This window comes from Emydura macquarii, unplaced genomic scaffold, assembly GCF_026122565.2.
Source record: "Emydura macquarii macquarii isolate MOO-44397 ecotype Brisbane River unplaced genomic scaffold, CSIRO-AGI_Emac_v2 contig_1253, whole genome shotgun sequence".
In the NCBI taxonomy this organism is placed as follows: domain Eukaryota; kingdom Metazoa; phylum Chordata; order Testudines; family Chelidae; genus Emydura; species Emydura macquarii.
The window spans coordinates 44,824,768-44,840,881 of record NW_027131390.1 but is presented as its reverse complement, the minus strand read 5'-3'; the positions used below and the strand labels follow the sequence as shown (position 1 = coordinate 44,840,881).

Sequence of the window (16,114 nt, the reverse complement as noted above, 5' to 3'; positions counted from 1 at the left end):
CCCATCTGCCACCCACGATTTGCATGTCACCTTCTCCAGGCTCATTTGTACTTCATTAACTGCCATTGACTTAACAAGATTTATGCAAATGACACCATAGGAGCTCACTAACTCCCACTGCAATCAAGTGATTATGTATGTACAATTCTCCACAGCAATGAAAAATTAATACATGACAAGCCCACTCACCGCTGAGCTGAGCATCTTGCTTTTATTTTTCTTGTTGTGATTTTTTTTATTTGAATGTGTCCTACTAATGGAGGTCTAGCAAGACCACAGAAACAAACAAAATAAACCTTCCCAAAACACTCCAACTACAGAATCTTAGTAGGAAGCATATGAATCTTAAAAAAAAAAATGGCTAGACTGATACAGTTTTTAGAAAATTCACTCTCACTGCAGGAAATAAGGCTTAATTCTCTTAACAAATGTTTTTCAACATACAGAGTAGACTGGGATATTTTTCCTATTTCATCTTACATTAGCCATTTATCTTAACCTTATTACAACAGCAAAGCCAGCAAAAGCTATAGTAAAGTTGTGTACATTTTCCATTTTAAGCTCCCATTTCTTAGTTGTTCATAATCTTCCAGAAATTTCTATTTTTGGGCTGAAACTGTTCTATCTTTTATATAAATAATTTTCCTGGACTCTGCATGACTGGCATGCAGAGTATAGTATGGAATACAGCATTACAAGATATTACACATGTATATCTAAGGTTGAAGGAAGAAACTATTATTGTATCTGAGAAATAGTAGGTGTTCATGTAATTAAAGGATGTATCATAACACACAGAAGGGAAGAGTGAAATTTGTGTGCACCTTTTTTAAAAAAAAATTCTTGATGTTTGAGGGATTAACTGTGCAATTTTATAATTCTTTTTGCATAGTTTTGTTTGTTTTTAGTGTAAAACCATGGAACACACAGCTATTCAAGCCAGCTGACAGAGCTAATGCTACTCTCCAGTTAAGTTTAAAGCTATCCTCCCATTTTAAACTTGATTTTCAGCTCCCCCAAATTCCTGAAAAGAAATGGACCTTCCTGAATTTTCACGTTCTCTCTCATCCTAGAGGGAATCTGGTAAAAATCAGCACAGAAGTTTTAAAATGATGGTGTTTAGAAAAGTTCCCTGAAGTTCACTATTGGTTAATTTTTTGGGGGTATGGAGACTGATCACAGGAGCTTCAAAATTGCTCAGCCTAAACATTCGAAATGTCTGTTTTGTTTTGCTGACATTGCTGTGGAAAATTGCTTTTTAAAATTTTTTTTTTTTTTTTTTTTTTTTTAGCATTTCTGGAGAAGAGAAGAGGGATATTCAAGGGAGAAATAATGAATATACATTATAAAAGTATCAAGACAATTTGTGATATCCCACATGAAGATAGGCAAGAAAGTTTAACTAAGCTCCAGGTTATAAAAAGTAGCAATGGGCACATGCAGGCCACCAGGTTAGAAAGCAAGGAAGAACTGGAAAATTTAAGATTATTTACTGCTTTAAAAGGATTTAGTAGATGAAGGGCTGTTTGCTTTTTCCCTAGCTCAAGCCATCTGTTGCAAACTGGAGGCTTTTTGGAAAAGGCTGAAGCAAGTCCAGATTCTGAATCTCTGTACATTAGACTGGAGTCTGCACAACATAATGTACCTTAAAGGGGACAAACTGCAACATTCAGAGTCCCCCACCCACCCTTTATTTTTCCTCCTCCTTATTCAAAATATTGGTCAGAGCAAGACTCCACTCCTGTGGCCCTCCTACCCAACCAGTTTACATATGTTGCTCATTTTAAGGGCTGGGAAACCGACAAACAAAAAGCTTAAGCCAGGTCTACACTACATCTTTGCCAACGTAACTATGTAGGTCAGAGATGTGATTTGACTGACATTGCTGTGCCACTAAACAGCTTTGTGGAGATGTAGTTGTACCAGTTTGTTTTGCTAGGGAAGTGCTGGATTAAGCCATATCAGCAAACGCGAAGTTTTGCTAAACTATAAACTGTCCCCATTGGGAATGTTTTGCCTATAAAGTATACCACTATACCTATACCAGCAAAGCACCCCCAGTGTAGACATGGCGTTCGAGAATAATTATGGTTAAGAGTGGGTTTCACTGCAGTCTAAATCCAAAACAAGATTACATTTTCTAGACAAAAAAATCTAGCGCTTTTAAAGAGGCTGAACACGGACAGATAAGGGATTCTTGTCTGTTTCTCCCTGGTATGGAATCCTTTACTCACTGATTCACACACCCAATTAACACTGTCCACCCAACTTCAATGTTCTCCTCTAAAAGCAGAGAGGATAAACCCCCATTTCTTACTCATGGGATCCATTTCTAATCTCCTAGTAATTTGTATATTTCCCCCCCAGATTTTAACAACATCAAGGCTGGGTAACAATATAATTCAGATGCAGTGAGTGATGAAGGACCATCTAGGAGCAGTGGGGGAACAAGGTGGACCCTTTAACCCTTCACTTCAACATTTGAACTTTTTTTATACGGTGTAGAATGTATTTTTTTCCTGGGGGGATGGGATGGGGGAGTTAGAATCCATTGTAACGTAATTTCAACTATAATTCCATACCAAAGATTTTTTTATTTGCCAGTAAGTATGACGGCATGATCATCATCATGAAACTCTCTCCCTTCTTGCCAATGATGACGAGCGTGGACTATTTTCTAAAGGCTAAGAAAGGCTATTTTCTGCCTTGCTCCTAAAGCATTGGCTTGCTAGCACATCTTCAAAATATTTCTAGGACGATTGCGGTATAAGAACCTATATAGAGTAGAAAAACAGCATTTACACAGATCTGAAAAAAGCACAGCAGCTATAGGCTTTTAAAGAAGGCCCAATGGCATAATGGAAGACTGTGTGTGCACGCGTGAAGTTGGCAAAGGCATTCCTCACAAGAGCAGTTTAAGGAATGGTCCTGCAGTCACAGGACCTTTAGTATAGCTGGAGTTACTGATGATCTGTAATCTCTAGTATGAGGCATTATGGCTACCTCACAATTGGGCTAATAGAAGGATAAACACAGGAAAATATGGGGACAAAATAGAAACATTTTTTACAAGATGATTTTCTTTCAACAGAGAGGTCATGACTATGCCATCTGTACTGTACTTTTTGAAGTAAAATGGATTTATCTTTCTACCTTCTCACCGTTTTCTTTTCACTGAAATATACTAACACTATATTGGTTTTTTTTTAAACCACTGCATATAAAAGTAAACACTAAGTGTTACTCAAGTTCTTCTATCTAAGAGCCCTCTAAGTGGTCTCTATGTCTGTGTCATTCACAACAGTGAAACTTGAAAATGAACTTAAGATTGAAACTTCTCAGGCAAGATTTTCTGCCACTGCTTCTGAGCTACTACCAAGTGCTTGGCATCTATAAAGGCTTAGAAGAATATAGCCATGTTAGCTATTTACCTTGATGCAGTTGTAATCAAGGATTCAGTGCTGATGAAAGACGATACTCTAAACAATTAGGCAAGTGTGACAGACATCCCATATTCAGGAGTCTTTTTCATCATCAGTGTATGGGAGGGGCGGATGAATGTGCCTGAATAGTCACCTGAAAAACTTTAACAAGACTTAAAGCGGACTTAATAGCAAGATCATTCACCACCTTCAGGGTTTTCAAGCACAAAATATTATTATTTTATGACTTACGACTGACACAAGGTTTGAAAACGAAACATATGGTGCAAATTAGCTTTAAATAAATTGTGTTACATTTTTAATAAAATGACAACCTCAAACTAATATCACATTATTTTAATAGTTGTTGAAAAATGCTCAGTTTGTACGTCTAGCATTTTCCAATACTTAATGTTTCCAATATGAAAAACTAAGTAGTAGACGCAACGATTGTTTATATCTTATGAAGGAAAAGAACCACATAAAGCAAGTTGTCAGGCAATCCCTACGGATAAGGAAAAAACATATTAAAATCTGCCAGTCAATTGACAATCTATTCAGAGAAGGAATAAAGGGTTCAGATTTACTTAGCTATCTCTCTCTCTCTCTTTTTTTTTTTTTTAAGGTAAAACTGAAGAATTATAGTACAGACCTACACAAGGACTTAGTGCAATACACTTTATTTTGGTATTACTGTACTCCTAGTAATGCCCTAAGCGCCCCCCACCTTCTTCAGTATTGCTAAAGCTCCTCCCACTACACACTAACCTGTAAATGTCAATCTCCATTGGATAGCTTAGATAAGTGAAATGTGTTCATTGATGAAGTGCCCTTATTTGGCTAAGGTACCATTTTTTCCTACTGGTTCCTAATTCACGTAACTCAGGTTATGTCTACACTACAAGAGCTGCAGCAGCACAGTTGCAGCGCTGTCGCTACACCACTGTAGCATAAACACTACAGTGATGGAAGGAAGGGGCTTTTCCATTGCTGTAGTAAATCTACCCCCTCAAGAGGTGGTAGTTAGGCTGCTGGAAGAATTCTTCTATCAACATAGCTGTCTACAGTGGGGGTTAGGTTGACTTAACTTTGTCGCATAGGGCATGAAACTGAGCAATGTTGCTGGGTCAACTTACGTATTAGGTATAGACCAGGCCATAGCAACCTGTGATGGGTCTACAGATTTTAGTGCAGATGACTATCTATAAAAGGGAAAAAACCCCACATACCAAATCCTCTACAAAATCCATCTCCTGTTGAGAGTTTGCAGAGATGAAACTCACTGATGGTGGGTGCTGCGACAGAACAGTGCAATCTTACTTCACCTTGCTCCCCCAATCCTGCTTGCACTGGGGTCTTTTGATTAGTCACACACTGGATAATTGGCTGAGTGTTGCTTACACTTACATATATGGTGGACTAGGGATCATCAATGAAAACAATTCCCCAAAGACTAAAAATAGTGACATCCCCAGTCGGATAATTATCACACACTGAAGTCTTCAAACCAAGAGGTAAGAGTTCTGTGAACACAGAAGTCCAGTTTATTGTATGTAGTGGATATTTTATTACATCCTTGCAAGTTTTTGATCTGTTTATGCATAGGTGGGTAAGTTATATAGGCCCATGGTGCCCGTGCTTAACCAACACCGAGGATGGTAGGCCCGGCTCCACCAATATTTCTGTGGTGCTGGAGGGCTGGCCGCAGAGGTGCAGAGCACAGCGATCCCCAGCACGGCCCGGCTTCTGTCCTGACACATTCAGCAGCTGGCCAGGACTAACAGAGCCGCCCCGACATCAGCCCAGACCCTGGCAGCGGCCACTCCCCACTCCTGACCCCACCCCTTGCCCCCGCCCCTCTCTCACGTGACATGAGCCCAGCGTCCTGGCCAGGACCTGTTATGGGACTGGGCACCACCAAAATTTATACGAACTGGCGCCCACGTGTTTATGCATTACCCTAAGATATCCTCTGAAGAGTCCATTTTAGTTTAGATTCTTCTGACCCTCTCGGTCTGTAGAAAGCAGAGCATGAGCAGTTTTATTCCTCAGTTTTCCCCATTTCTGTTATTGCATTAAGAGCAGCAGTCACATTTCACTACATAAAACTGAAATTTAAAATTCTTTATCTACTAAAAAATATTACTGAGTCTATCACAGCTCCCATGACAAGTGCTAGGAATGCTTTTTTTTTGTTTTTTGTTTTTGGTAACAAAAAGATTTCTCTCTCTCACTCCCCCACAACCTCTTGTTCTGGAATTTCCAATACTACCCGTAGCAACAAATATAGAGAGCTTGTATGCTGGAATCACACAATATTAATGTACTTGATTACATTTGTCTATTAAAAATCCATAGTGCTAACATCTCACAATTTTGCTATCTGAAGGTGCCCAAAATTTTTTTTAAACTGCTTTTTAGAAAAGAAAATGTTACATACAACTATTGCTCAAAAACAAAACAGGAGGAGAATCTAGCCTTGCCAGCAAGATGATGCAGGAAGCAGAGGAGTCCATGCCCAAGCAAGGAGGGGGAAAACTGATCTATAGCAAAATCAACAAAAGAAAAATTTGTGGCAGCTGTGAAGGGAAGAATCTCTTTTTGTCTTTTACTTGGCACCTTTTCTACCAACATAATGGCAACTCACACTTGAAAATAAGAACTTGCAACTAGTGCTAACAAAACTGTTTGTAAACCATCCCACACAAACACCCAAAATGCTCAGCTTTGGCAGCTGCATGCTTTCAGATTAAATTATATTGAACAAGTCAATTATTTCTTTCTGCACTGCAGATTCCAATATTATCTTTCCCTTATGAAGTAGTGTGTACAGTAACAATTTAGCATCCATTTTCTGGGCTAATGAAAGTGCATCTAGGCTAGTAAAAACATGCAAAAACAAATCCTTGAATTCAAATCCTGTTGTGTAATGAGGAAGTTTAATTAAGGCCACAGATTACAGCTGTAAATGTTCTCTTATATAATAAGGTCTAAATGAAACTGAACCTAATCAAAGTTACAATTCCTTCATTAGCAAATTACAAACAAGAGCACACAGCTGACACACCGGCTATGATTATCACAACTAATTGCCTCGTTGTTACAAACCAGCCTGAAACAGTGTTCAGATGTCCGTCTGCAATAGCAAATTAGGGCCACATCAGGCTATTTCTGCTATCACAAGGGGCTCTTGTACAGCGATCTGATTTACCCCTGTCGACTGGCAGCAAACAGCCCAATCAAAGTACGCTCTACAAAGGCAGGCTTTGAAGCCAGCACAGCCTAGAAACACACTCCATATGCAGGCCGGCAGACTGCACTTCATTAGGCCTGTTGTCACATTTTCCCTCTTCTTATTCTAATGATCCTATTTTAATACACATAGGAACCTCTCCTAATTGATGTCAAGTGAGTGACTTCCACATTCATCACCAGAGCACATCAAACAATTCTTGGCACACAGGCCCAGCATCGTAGTGTTTTAAGACCCGAGGTGTGTCTCTAACTATAGGAGAGCAAAAAAGCAACATACCTGTTTAATTGGGATTGCACGGCCACTTCCAATGCTATCTGTTCTGCTCTCCAGGACTTTCTTCTCTTTGTCTGGGTCACTCCCTTTCCGAGACTGCAGAGCAAAAAGAAAGTTCACACTCTGTTAAACATTTTGCTCGACACATAAGGGGCGTTCTGTTTAAACCATTTTTTAAAATATGTATTTTGAAATACAAGAACATAGATCTTAAAATGGTGTGACAGTCACATAATCTTGTATATTTTATTTGTAATATTTGATTCCAGTACTTTCCTCCTCCACTCACATTTGAAATTTGGTTAAGTTTTGAAACTCAATTACTGGACATCAAGAGGTCAGGTAAGAAAACAACGCCAAACAGGAGAACACATTTCAGAAGCCTTCTATAGTACCTCCTAGGAAGAAAGAGGGTTCTAGCTTCCTACTAAATAAATGTATATGTTTAATTAATGGCTGAATGGATTTCAAAATCCTATTAACTACTCAGCTGTGCAATTTTATGATGAACCCTTGATTATATCAAATTTAATTTTGCTCCTTTTTTTTGAATGGTTAGAAAATAGTAACTTCAAAGTCAACCTAGCAACCGACGCTGGAAAAATCCAATCTGTTTTGGCAAAGTGTAATAGTACCACTGACAAGCAAAATCTGGAATGTGCAGAGAGAGGGGTTTTTAAAAAGTCTGTAAATTCTTCCATCTTTATGTTGTACAAATGAAATATGAGCATTACCTATTCAAGAACTGTTTCAGGAGGTGGGGGTTTGCAGTGTTTAATTTTGTCTGGCCATTAAGTAAACACAATCAAATATAAGAAGTATTCCAGGTCCTTGTCCTTTACAGTGTGAGATGTGCGAGTACAATGATTTTCTGACAGATTTATTTTATTATGAGAGAAGGATCTGAGAGTCGTCCTCCTTAATAACTGTGGTGACAAGTGACAACTTCACTCCATTACTTTCCAATGGGAACATTACTCACGTAATATTGAAAATGGGGAAACATTTTCATGTGGTTTTCAAATCGCCAGTGATATATGAAACAAATACACTTGTGGTGTCCAGCGCCACAATGGAAAGCTAATGAAAACAAGGGTGATGCAAGATGCTGCTTTGGATTTTCAATACAGTTAAAGAGAGATATCAGAATAGACACTAAACATAGGGGAGTAGATTAGAATCACGTGCAGAGTTATGCCCATTTTCCATATTATGTTAGCCAGTGGGTGAAGAGATGGAAGGAAGATCAACCAATGAACTTGGCTTGAAGGGGGGGGGGAGAAAACATCAAAAGACTCCAAGGAATACCATTCTACTAAGCACATTTACCCAGCAGGCACCTGTGCGGGTAGGAACCTGTGCGGGTAGGCTCCTATGTTTCCAGGATAATTGCTTCTCCTCCATTGCTCCTCTTCCTTAAAACAGATTTCAGGGAATTGAGGAAGGTATGCATTCCATTCTTTACAAGGGACATTATAAATTTGATATATTTTAAATCTATCTGATTTCAAAAAGAAAAGAATAGTTTCTAATGGACCATATTTTAAGTAGTATGTCCTGATTTTAAAAATCCTTAAACAAACAAAGATTATCCTGCTCCATCTTTATTAGGGTGTTTTCAGTAGCGGAGTAATCAATTGAATACAGAGGGAAAACAGTGAAAATGACTGTACTCTAGTTGCCACCAAATACAAGTTGACAATGCAGTGGCAGCATTCACAATCAATTCTCCTTGTTTAATAGTTTACACACTTCTCTTTGTAGTTCTACTAAAATTTCAGTAAGGAAATATAAAAATGTAACACCACACTAACGATTAAATAAACACCACCTTGCACTGGCATTCTATTTGGTCCATTGCTCTTTTGGACCAGACCCAGTCTGGACAGAACTACAATAGAACCCTAATATCTAAACTTAATATTCCATCATAATCAGTTATTCAGAATATACTTTCTTCGGTGCAGGAAGAGTTTTATGTATGCACCTTCCACAACGCAGATCCAATCCTGACTGAGGAGTCTGGGTATTACCAGAATATCAATGATAATGAGAAAAAGGTCTAGGTAGCACAATGGTTACATGTACTAATCTTTAATTGCCAACACAGTGGTGCAGAGGAGGTGTCAATTTTAATTTAGAATCACTATAAAGTCACTCTTAAAATTGTGCAATAACATATTATATGATGTAACGGTAGTTAAGTTTGTATGAGAAGTCAGATGCTACTACTGACATCCCATTTGCTGGAAGGTCATTCAAATCAGGTATGTAGTCAGAGAAATAATTTACTATTATTATCCAAAACTAGGCTTTGCATAGTATTAGTCATACAGGTCGAAGTTCACCCCATGCAGAAAACCTATTCCTCCCTTAAACCCTAATATGAGATCTACAAACAGGTGAATTTCATCCAAACAGTAAATACAAGGTACAAGACATTTGCACAAATGCTGCATTTTTAATGACCTGTTATGCTGCCAATGGAAAAAATAAATACTTCAACTACTCTGCTATGGAAAGTTGATATGCAGTGAAGATGTGAGAAATTCAGGTACTGAATATGCTATAGTGTAACTGGACTATTTTTGAACTTCTTCAAATACCATCCGCATTCTAAAAACAAACAAGCATGAGGTCCCATCATCCATTTATCATTTAAAGCCACTTTGTAGGGGGGGACCCTTCCATTTCTAGCTGAAAGCTATATGTGCAAAAACACACATATCTTGGCTGACAACCAGTGTCAAGTTTACTCAAACTGAGATGACTAAGATCCACTCCACTAAACCCTTGTGCCCCACCCCCCAAACCAATAACTAAGCCAGAATTTTCTTGTGTTACAAAACAGCAGTAAGAACTGAATGTCACTCTCTTCCTCACCACAGCGGCAGAAAAGTATTTGTCATCTATTCACTCAATAACATTATTCCAAGCTGCTATACGATTGGCATTATTTCCAAGGCATCTATGGTTTTACACAGTTATTGTAAAACACTGTAGTATGTGCTACTACATAATAACTCATTACATTACATTCCATGTGTCACACAAGTAGATCATTTAAAAAAGGCCAACCTAGTGTATAAAACACGGTTTTAAGATCATTTATACAAACTTTTATGATTGTTACCTATTATTGGAATGCCATGAACTTTCATGGTTATAGAAGGGTTTTTCCCCCCGAATAAGGGTTTATGCAGGGCCAATAATTAAACAATGTTAAGTACTATTCAATAGCAATAGTTAATACTGGGGTATTAGCAAAAAAAACCTAAGGGTTTTGTTTACTATGACTACAGGGTATTTCTCTTTTTTTCAACATTTGCAACTTTAAAATACTGTTTTTAGTTTGGTAAAAAAAACTAAATATGCTCCCTTATTAGCAAAACCAATAATTTTGTTCTTTGCCTCTTAAATGCATACATACAGTGTAAAAACATATAGCAAGTCAGAGAGATTTTTAGTCAATTGGCTTATGGCAGACAGAGTTTACTTTACATGTTCTTTTATAATACTCTTCTTTAAGATAGCAAATGCTTAAAAAACCCTTTATGCATCTCTACTGCCTATTCCAGTTCTAGGCCATTGCTGGTTTTCTATATTACAACTACATATAACCATCCCCACTTTTTGGTTGTGAGTACTTTCAAATTTATTATCCTGCATTCAGTCCCTAGGATGACACTGACATCTAGTGGAGTTAATTCACAAGACCTAAATTTAAAAATAAAAACAGATCACTTTATAAAAGGTCAAAGCACAATTCTGGCAAATTTTTAGATACCATTATTTTTTTAAATGGTTTTGTAATATCTAGGTAATAATCCATTATAATTTTAACTACTTGTATGATGATCTAGGGCCTATGTACATTACAAGTTTAAACAGATTGTGTAACAGGCTGGTACTAAACATAATTTGTGACTAATATGGTTTATACTCAATAACCCTGGCAGGTAACAGTGTTTTACACTCACCAAAGATCTAGGGTGACACATGGCTTATAAATAATTCAGCACACTGTTTTTTTTTAAGACCCTCCTAGTTGTATGAGCAACCAGTCTGGCCCGTTCTTTGTCCCAGACAAGGTACATTTCCTGACACATTGTTAGCGGTGCACTGTGTATGTTCCTCAGGCACTCTGTCCCTTGACGAGGCAGTATGGCACTTTTCACCAGAAGACACAGAAACAAACAGAGTGTGGTAGGTGTGGGTATATGAACTTGACAGACACGTGGCTGGGATGAGAAAAGCATGTGTGTGTGGACACAGATCAACTGTTTGTTATAACCTTGTCAATCATAGAAGATTAGGGTTGAAAGATGCCTCAGGAGGTTGTCTACTCCAACCCTTTGCTCAAAGCAGGACCAATCCCAATTAAATCATCCCAGCCAGAGCTTTGTCAAGCTAGGCCTTAAAAACCTCTCAGGATGGAGATTCTACTACTTCCCTAAGTAGCACATTCCAGTGCTTCACCACCCTCCTAGTGAAAAAGTTTTTCCTAATATCCAACCTAGACCTCCCCCACTGCAACTTGAGATCATTGCTCCTTGTTATGTCATCTGTCACCACTGAGAACAGCCTAGCTTCATCCTCCCTGGAGCCCCACTTCAGGTAGCTGAAATCACCCCTCTCTCTTTTCTTCTGCCGACTACATAAGCACAGTTCCTCAGAAGTCATGTGCTCCAGCCTCCTAATTATTTTCGTTAGACTCTGCTGGACTCTCTTCAATTTGTCCACATCCTTCCTGTAGAGGGGGTCCAAAACTGTACACAATACTCCAAATGTGTCCTCACCAGTGCTGAATAGAGGGAAATAATCACTTCCTCAATCTGCTGGCAATGCTCCTACTAACACAGTCCAATATGCGGTCAGCTTTCTTGGCAACAAAGGCACCCTGTTGACTCATATCCAGCTTCTTGTCCACCATAACGCCCAGCTCCTTTTCTGCAGAAATACTGCTTAGCCAGTTGGTCCCCAATCTGTAGCAGTGCATGGGATTCTTCCATCCTAGAGTGCAGGACTCTGCACTTGCCCTTGTTGAACCTCATCAGATTTCTTTTGGCCCAATCCTCCAATTTGTATAGGTCCCTCTGTATCCTATCCCTGCTCTCCAGTATATCTACCACTCCTTCCAGCTTAGTGTCATCTGCAAACTTGCTGAGGGTGAAATCCACACCATCATTCAGATCATTAATGAAGATGTTAAACAAAACCAGCCCCAGGACCGACCCCTCAAGCATTCCGCTTGTTACCAACTGCCAACTAGACATTGAGCCTGATGACCTAGCCAGCTCTCTGTCCACCTTATAGTCCATTCGTCCAACCCTTACTACTTTAGCTTGCTGGCAAGAATACTGTGGGAGCCCGTATCAAAAGCTTTGCTAAAGTCAAGAAATATCATGTCCACTGCTTTCCCCACATCCACAGAGCTAGTCATCTCATCAAGGAATGCAATCAGGTTGGTCAGGCATGACTTGCCCTTGGCGAACCCATGCGTATCACCTTCCTTTCTTACAAGTGCTTCAAAATGGATTTCTTGAGGACCTGCTCTGTGATTTTTCCTGGTACTATGTAGAATTCACCTTGCAGAGACACCTTCACAGAGAATTTTCTCTCAATATGTACTGGATACTTCCACAGATTAAATCAGTAGTTTTTTTTGCTCATCAGTCTTTCATTGCTAACTAAGAAGGTGACAAAACTTGTTAGCAACAAAAATTTAGACTTAAACTGAGAGTTCTAGGAATGCAAGTCATGTATCTGTGATATGGAATGTTTAACATAGTTGAGCTCTTCAACATGTTGCAGAAGCTTCAGAATATCCTGAACAGAAATTGTTCTACTAATAAAATGATCAGTTTTATAACTGAAATATTTGGACCCTGTAAGAAAAGTTCATCATGTCCAGTTAAAATTTCCAACATAATGGAAAACTGTCAAAAATCTTTATATTTTTTATTTGAAACTAGTGGAACTTTCCTGGCACTTCTATCTAGACTAGACTAGTTTGGCTAAGCAGGATCTAAATTTAATTAGTAGTCAAACTTAAACAGCAACATTTTCTTCCCTTGCTCACTCACCGTGAAGAGGTTGGAGCGGCGCTTGGACTGTTTACGGACTGGTGTTGGAGTGTTGGCAGTGGGCGGAACATCAATCCGTAGCTCCTTCTGGCTGGTGCTTGGAGTTGATGGAACAGAGGAGGAATAATCACTTAAGCTCCCTCCTCCATTACTGGTCTGCAATGATTAAAGTTAATTTTAACGGTGTTACGTTGCCTTCAAGCAACCTGCAATTTCACAGCATTATCTACTTAATTCTCAAATGTAAGAATGGTGTATTGGTTTACAAAATTAGTGATACCTAATCTAGGAGCACTTGATAGCACTGTTAAACTTTTTTTCAACGCTATTTTCATTCACATCAGAGAAAAACTAAATGTTTCTGCTGCTAAAGTAGATACATTTTCATCTTCTACAATGTGACAAATTGGTTTAAACTTATTTGTTTCAATATAGCGTAAAGCAATAGATTTTTTCAAGACATATAAAAAATAAAAGCTTAATTTTCCTACTTCAAGTTTGGTAGACACTTGGAGCCACATTCACATGTGATTTTATGCAGAAACACTCTTAGGTCTTTCTTTCAGCCAGAGAGCAAATACAGATCTCAAATTAAGATTAGAGACCTCCAGAGATGCATTTTATGCTCATGTCACTCATGTTCCTATACTGCACCCTGCGTATTAAAGTCAATTCTTTCAAAAGTGTGCAGGAGTCCATCCAAAACAATTAAATTTAAAATTTATATATAGCAAAATGTTACAGAAACCACCACACTAAGCAGAGGAGGCTGAGTGAGTGTTAGGATATGCCTCTTTGGACGACAAGAACTTTGGGCAATTTTTTCTTCAAAGATACCTAATTACACTGGATTTCCACTCTTGCAGACAAAGTCTCAAAGGAGGACTTTAAAATAAAACATAGAACAAAAGCTAAAAATAATCTGTAAATTTTCTTTAAATTTATGAGGACTAAATTACATCCTAAGATGTAATGGTAAGATTACAGTATCCTCTAGAAAGTACAAAAGATGGACTCTTTTCAATAGAAGGACAAAGTGAACCGAATTCCAAAGGGCGGAAACTTTGGGCACCTCAACTAATGGGATGAATTAGGAATAATGGTCTCGAGTTGTAGTGCAGGAGGTCTAACTAGGATATTAGGAAAAGCTTTTTCACTAGCAGTGTGGAGAAGCACTGGAATGGATTACCTAGGGAGGTGGTGGAATCTCCATTCTTAGAGGTTTTTAAGGCCAGCTTGACAAAGCCCTGGCTGGGGTGATTTAGTTGGGGTTGATCCTGCATTGAGCAGGGGGATGGACTAGAGGACCTGAGGTCCCTTCTAATTCTAAGCTTCTATGATTCTAATGGGCTTCAACATTGATAATTTAACCCTGGATTCTTGCCTAGATTCTAAGATAACACTTATCAAATGTGTGTAAGCCTGTGTGGCTCCTTTGTGACGCTACTCTACAATTCACAGGCTGGTAGGTAAAGCTGAGTTGCCCTGAATGGAATGATCCTTGACATGACTTTGAAGCTGCAGGCCTCCCAGACAATAACAATGAAAAATGCAATCAGCTATTTCTTGAAATGATATGCTTGGTAACATCAGAACCCAATGCACTGTCAAATGAAACAAAAACTGGGGGGCATTTTGAAGCCTTCTATTTGCTCCAGATAAAACCTTTTCATATCAAGATTGTGGAATAGTAACGTGCTGGGATGAGCATGCAGGCACAAGATAAATATCTGCAAGGACAACAGGTTCATTGAAGTGAACTGCAATCACCAACTGTGCAAGGAATTTAGGACACAGCTGTCTGAATGGATATTCTTCCCAGTAGTCTGTAGCTCCCTCAAACCATAAAATGAAGTCAAGGCATCTGAAAGATAACCTTTCACACAATAAACCTGAGCCAATAGGTATCAAGTGGCTCCAAAGGAGCTTCTGAATCAATTTGGTTAGGACTTCATTAACCACCCACAGCAGTGGGGACATTTAAGTGCTTCAAGTCCTGCACAAACCCAACAAGTGGCTGCAGAAAAATTGGTCTAACTTTGACATATTTCTAGCAGCCAAAAACAGTTATCAAATGAACAATGAAGGAATTTGTCTTTAAATTGCTCAGACAAATGACTAGGTTGTCAAATAATTGCCACAGGGGCGTTTACACACCAGAATGCTAACATTTTAAACTTTTCATCTTCTTCTTTTGGATCCTTTCAAGGAGCCAGATGGATCTCAAATATCTGCCCAATGGGTCATTTATCTGCATCACTATCCGCCCTCCAGAGCCATGCTGATAGGGCGAGAGATCATGAGCTCTGCTATTGAGAGATGCCCTGTTCTGAGTCATCAATTTCAGCCATCCCCCAAAGATGAGGAGTTTCCTCATGGCCATCTCTACCCAAATGGAGAACTGTATCTGCATAGGCAAGCATGGGGTTAATAAGATCCCTTGTCTCTCCCAAGATTGTTTAGGAACAACTGCTGCAGGAGATGGCAAGACATAGGCAGTTTTACTTCCCTAGTACATGAAGATGGCATCCCCAATGCATGCAAGAGGTGGCCTTTTCCTGATGCCTTGAGTAGATATTAATAGCTGTTGCCTTGTGCAACAGAGCCCACCCGCATGCTGGCAAGGCTTCAGGATAGAGTGTGATCTTCTCCTCTGTTCACTGGAAATATGGTAACCTGACTGTTTGTTCTGACCAGGCCACCAACTTTCAGAGTTTTGCACTAAACCTCTGAAGGTCCTGAGTGAATGCAGAAATACCCTGATCTCCAGGACAGTTATGTGAAGACTTTGGAGAGATCAAGGGACCTGAGTATGAGGGTCCCTCTTCTGCGGGGGCTCCTCAACTGAAGCATGAGGCTGCTGCTGTTACTACAGTTTGAGTCTGAAGAAACTGGAAGCCCAAACCTAACTGAATATGGGCCCTGAACTGCCACCAAATCCAAGAGGCTCATATATCAATCCACTTCCTTGATGTAATCTGACCATGCAGCTGGAGGTCACCAATCACCATGATACAGTAAGGCTGCCTCACCTACAGACATGGCACAGATGCAGCCAATACATCAAGCCACCCAAC

At 39.2% G+C, this 16,114-nt stretch overlaps 1 protein-coding gene across 14 annotated transcripts in view; it reads right to left on the bottom strand.

Annotated features, from left to right (window-relative positions):
- The window catches only part of AGAP1 (ArfGAP with GTPase domain, ankyrin repeat and PH domain 1), a 600,162-nt gene that overhangs the window by 252,760 nt on the left and 331,288 nt on the right, over positions 1 to 16,114 (bottom strand). For 13 of the 14 annotated variants that reach the window (XM_067548649.1, XM_067548652.1, XM_067548650.1 and 10 more), the window contains 2 exons: positions 13,038 to 13,193; positions 6,955 to 7,047 (listed from right to left, as the gene is read on the bottom strand). In XM_067548649.1, the coding sequence (XP_067404750.1) occupies positions 6,955 to 7,047; positions 13,038 to 13,193 (249 nt within the window). The remainder of the gene's footprint in view (positions 1 to 6,954; positions 7,048 to 13,037; positions 13,194 to 16,114) is intronic. The other variant, XM_067548646.1, reaches the window with a different exon arrangement.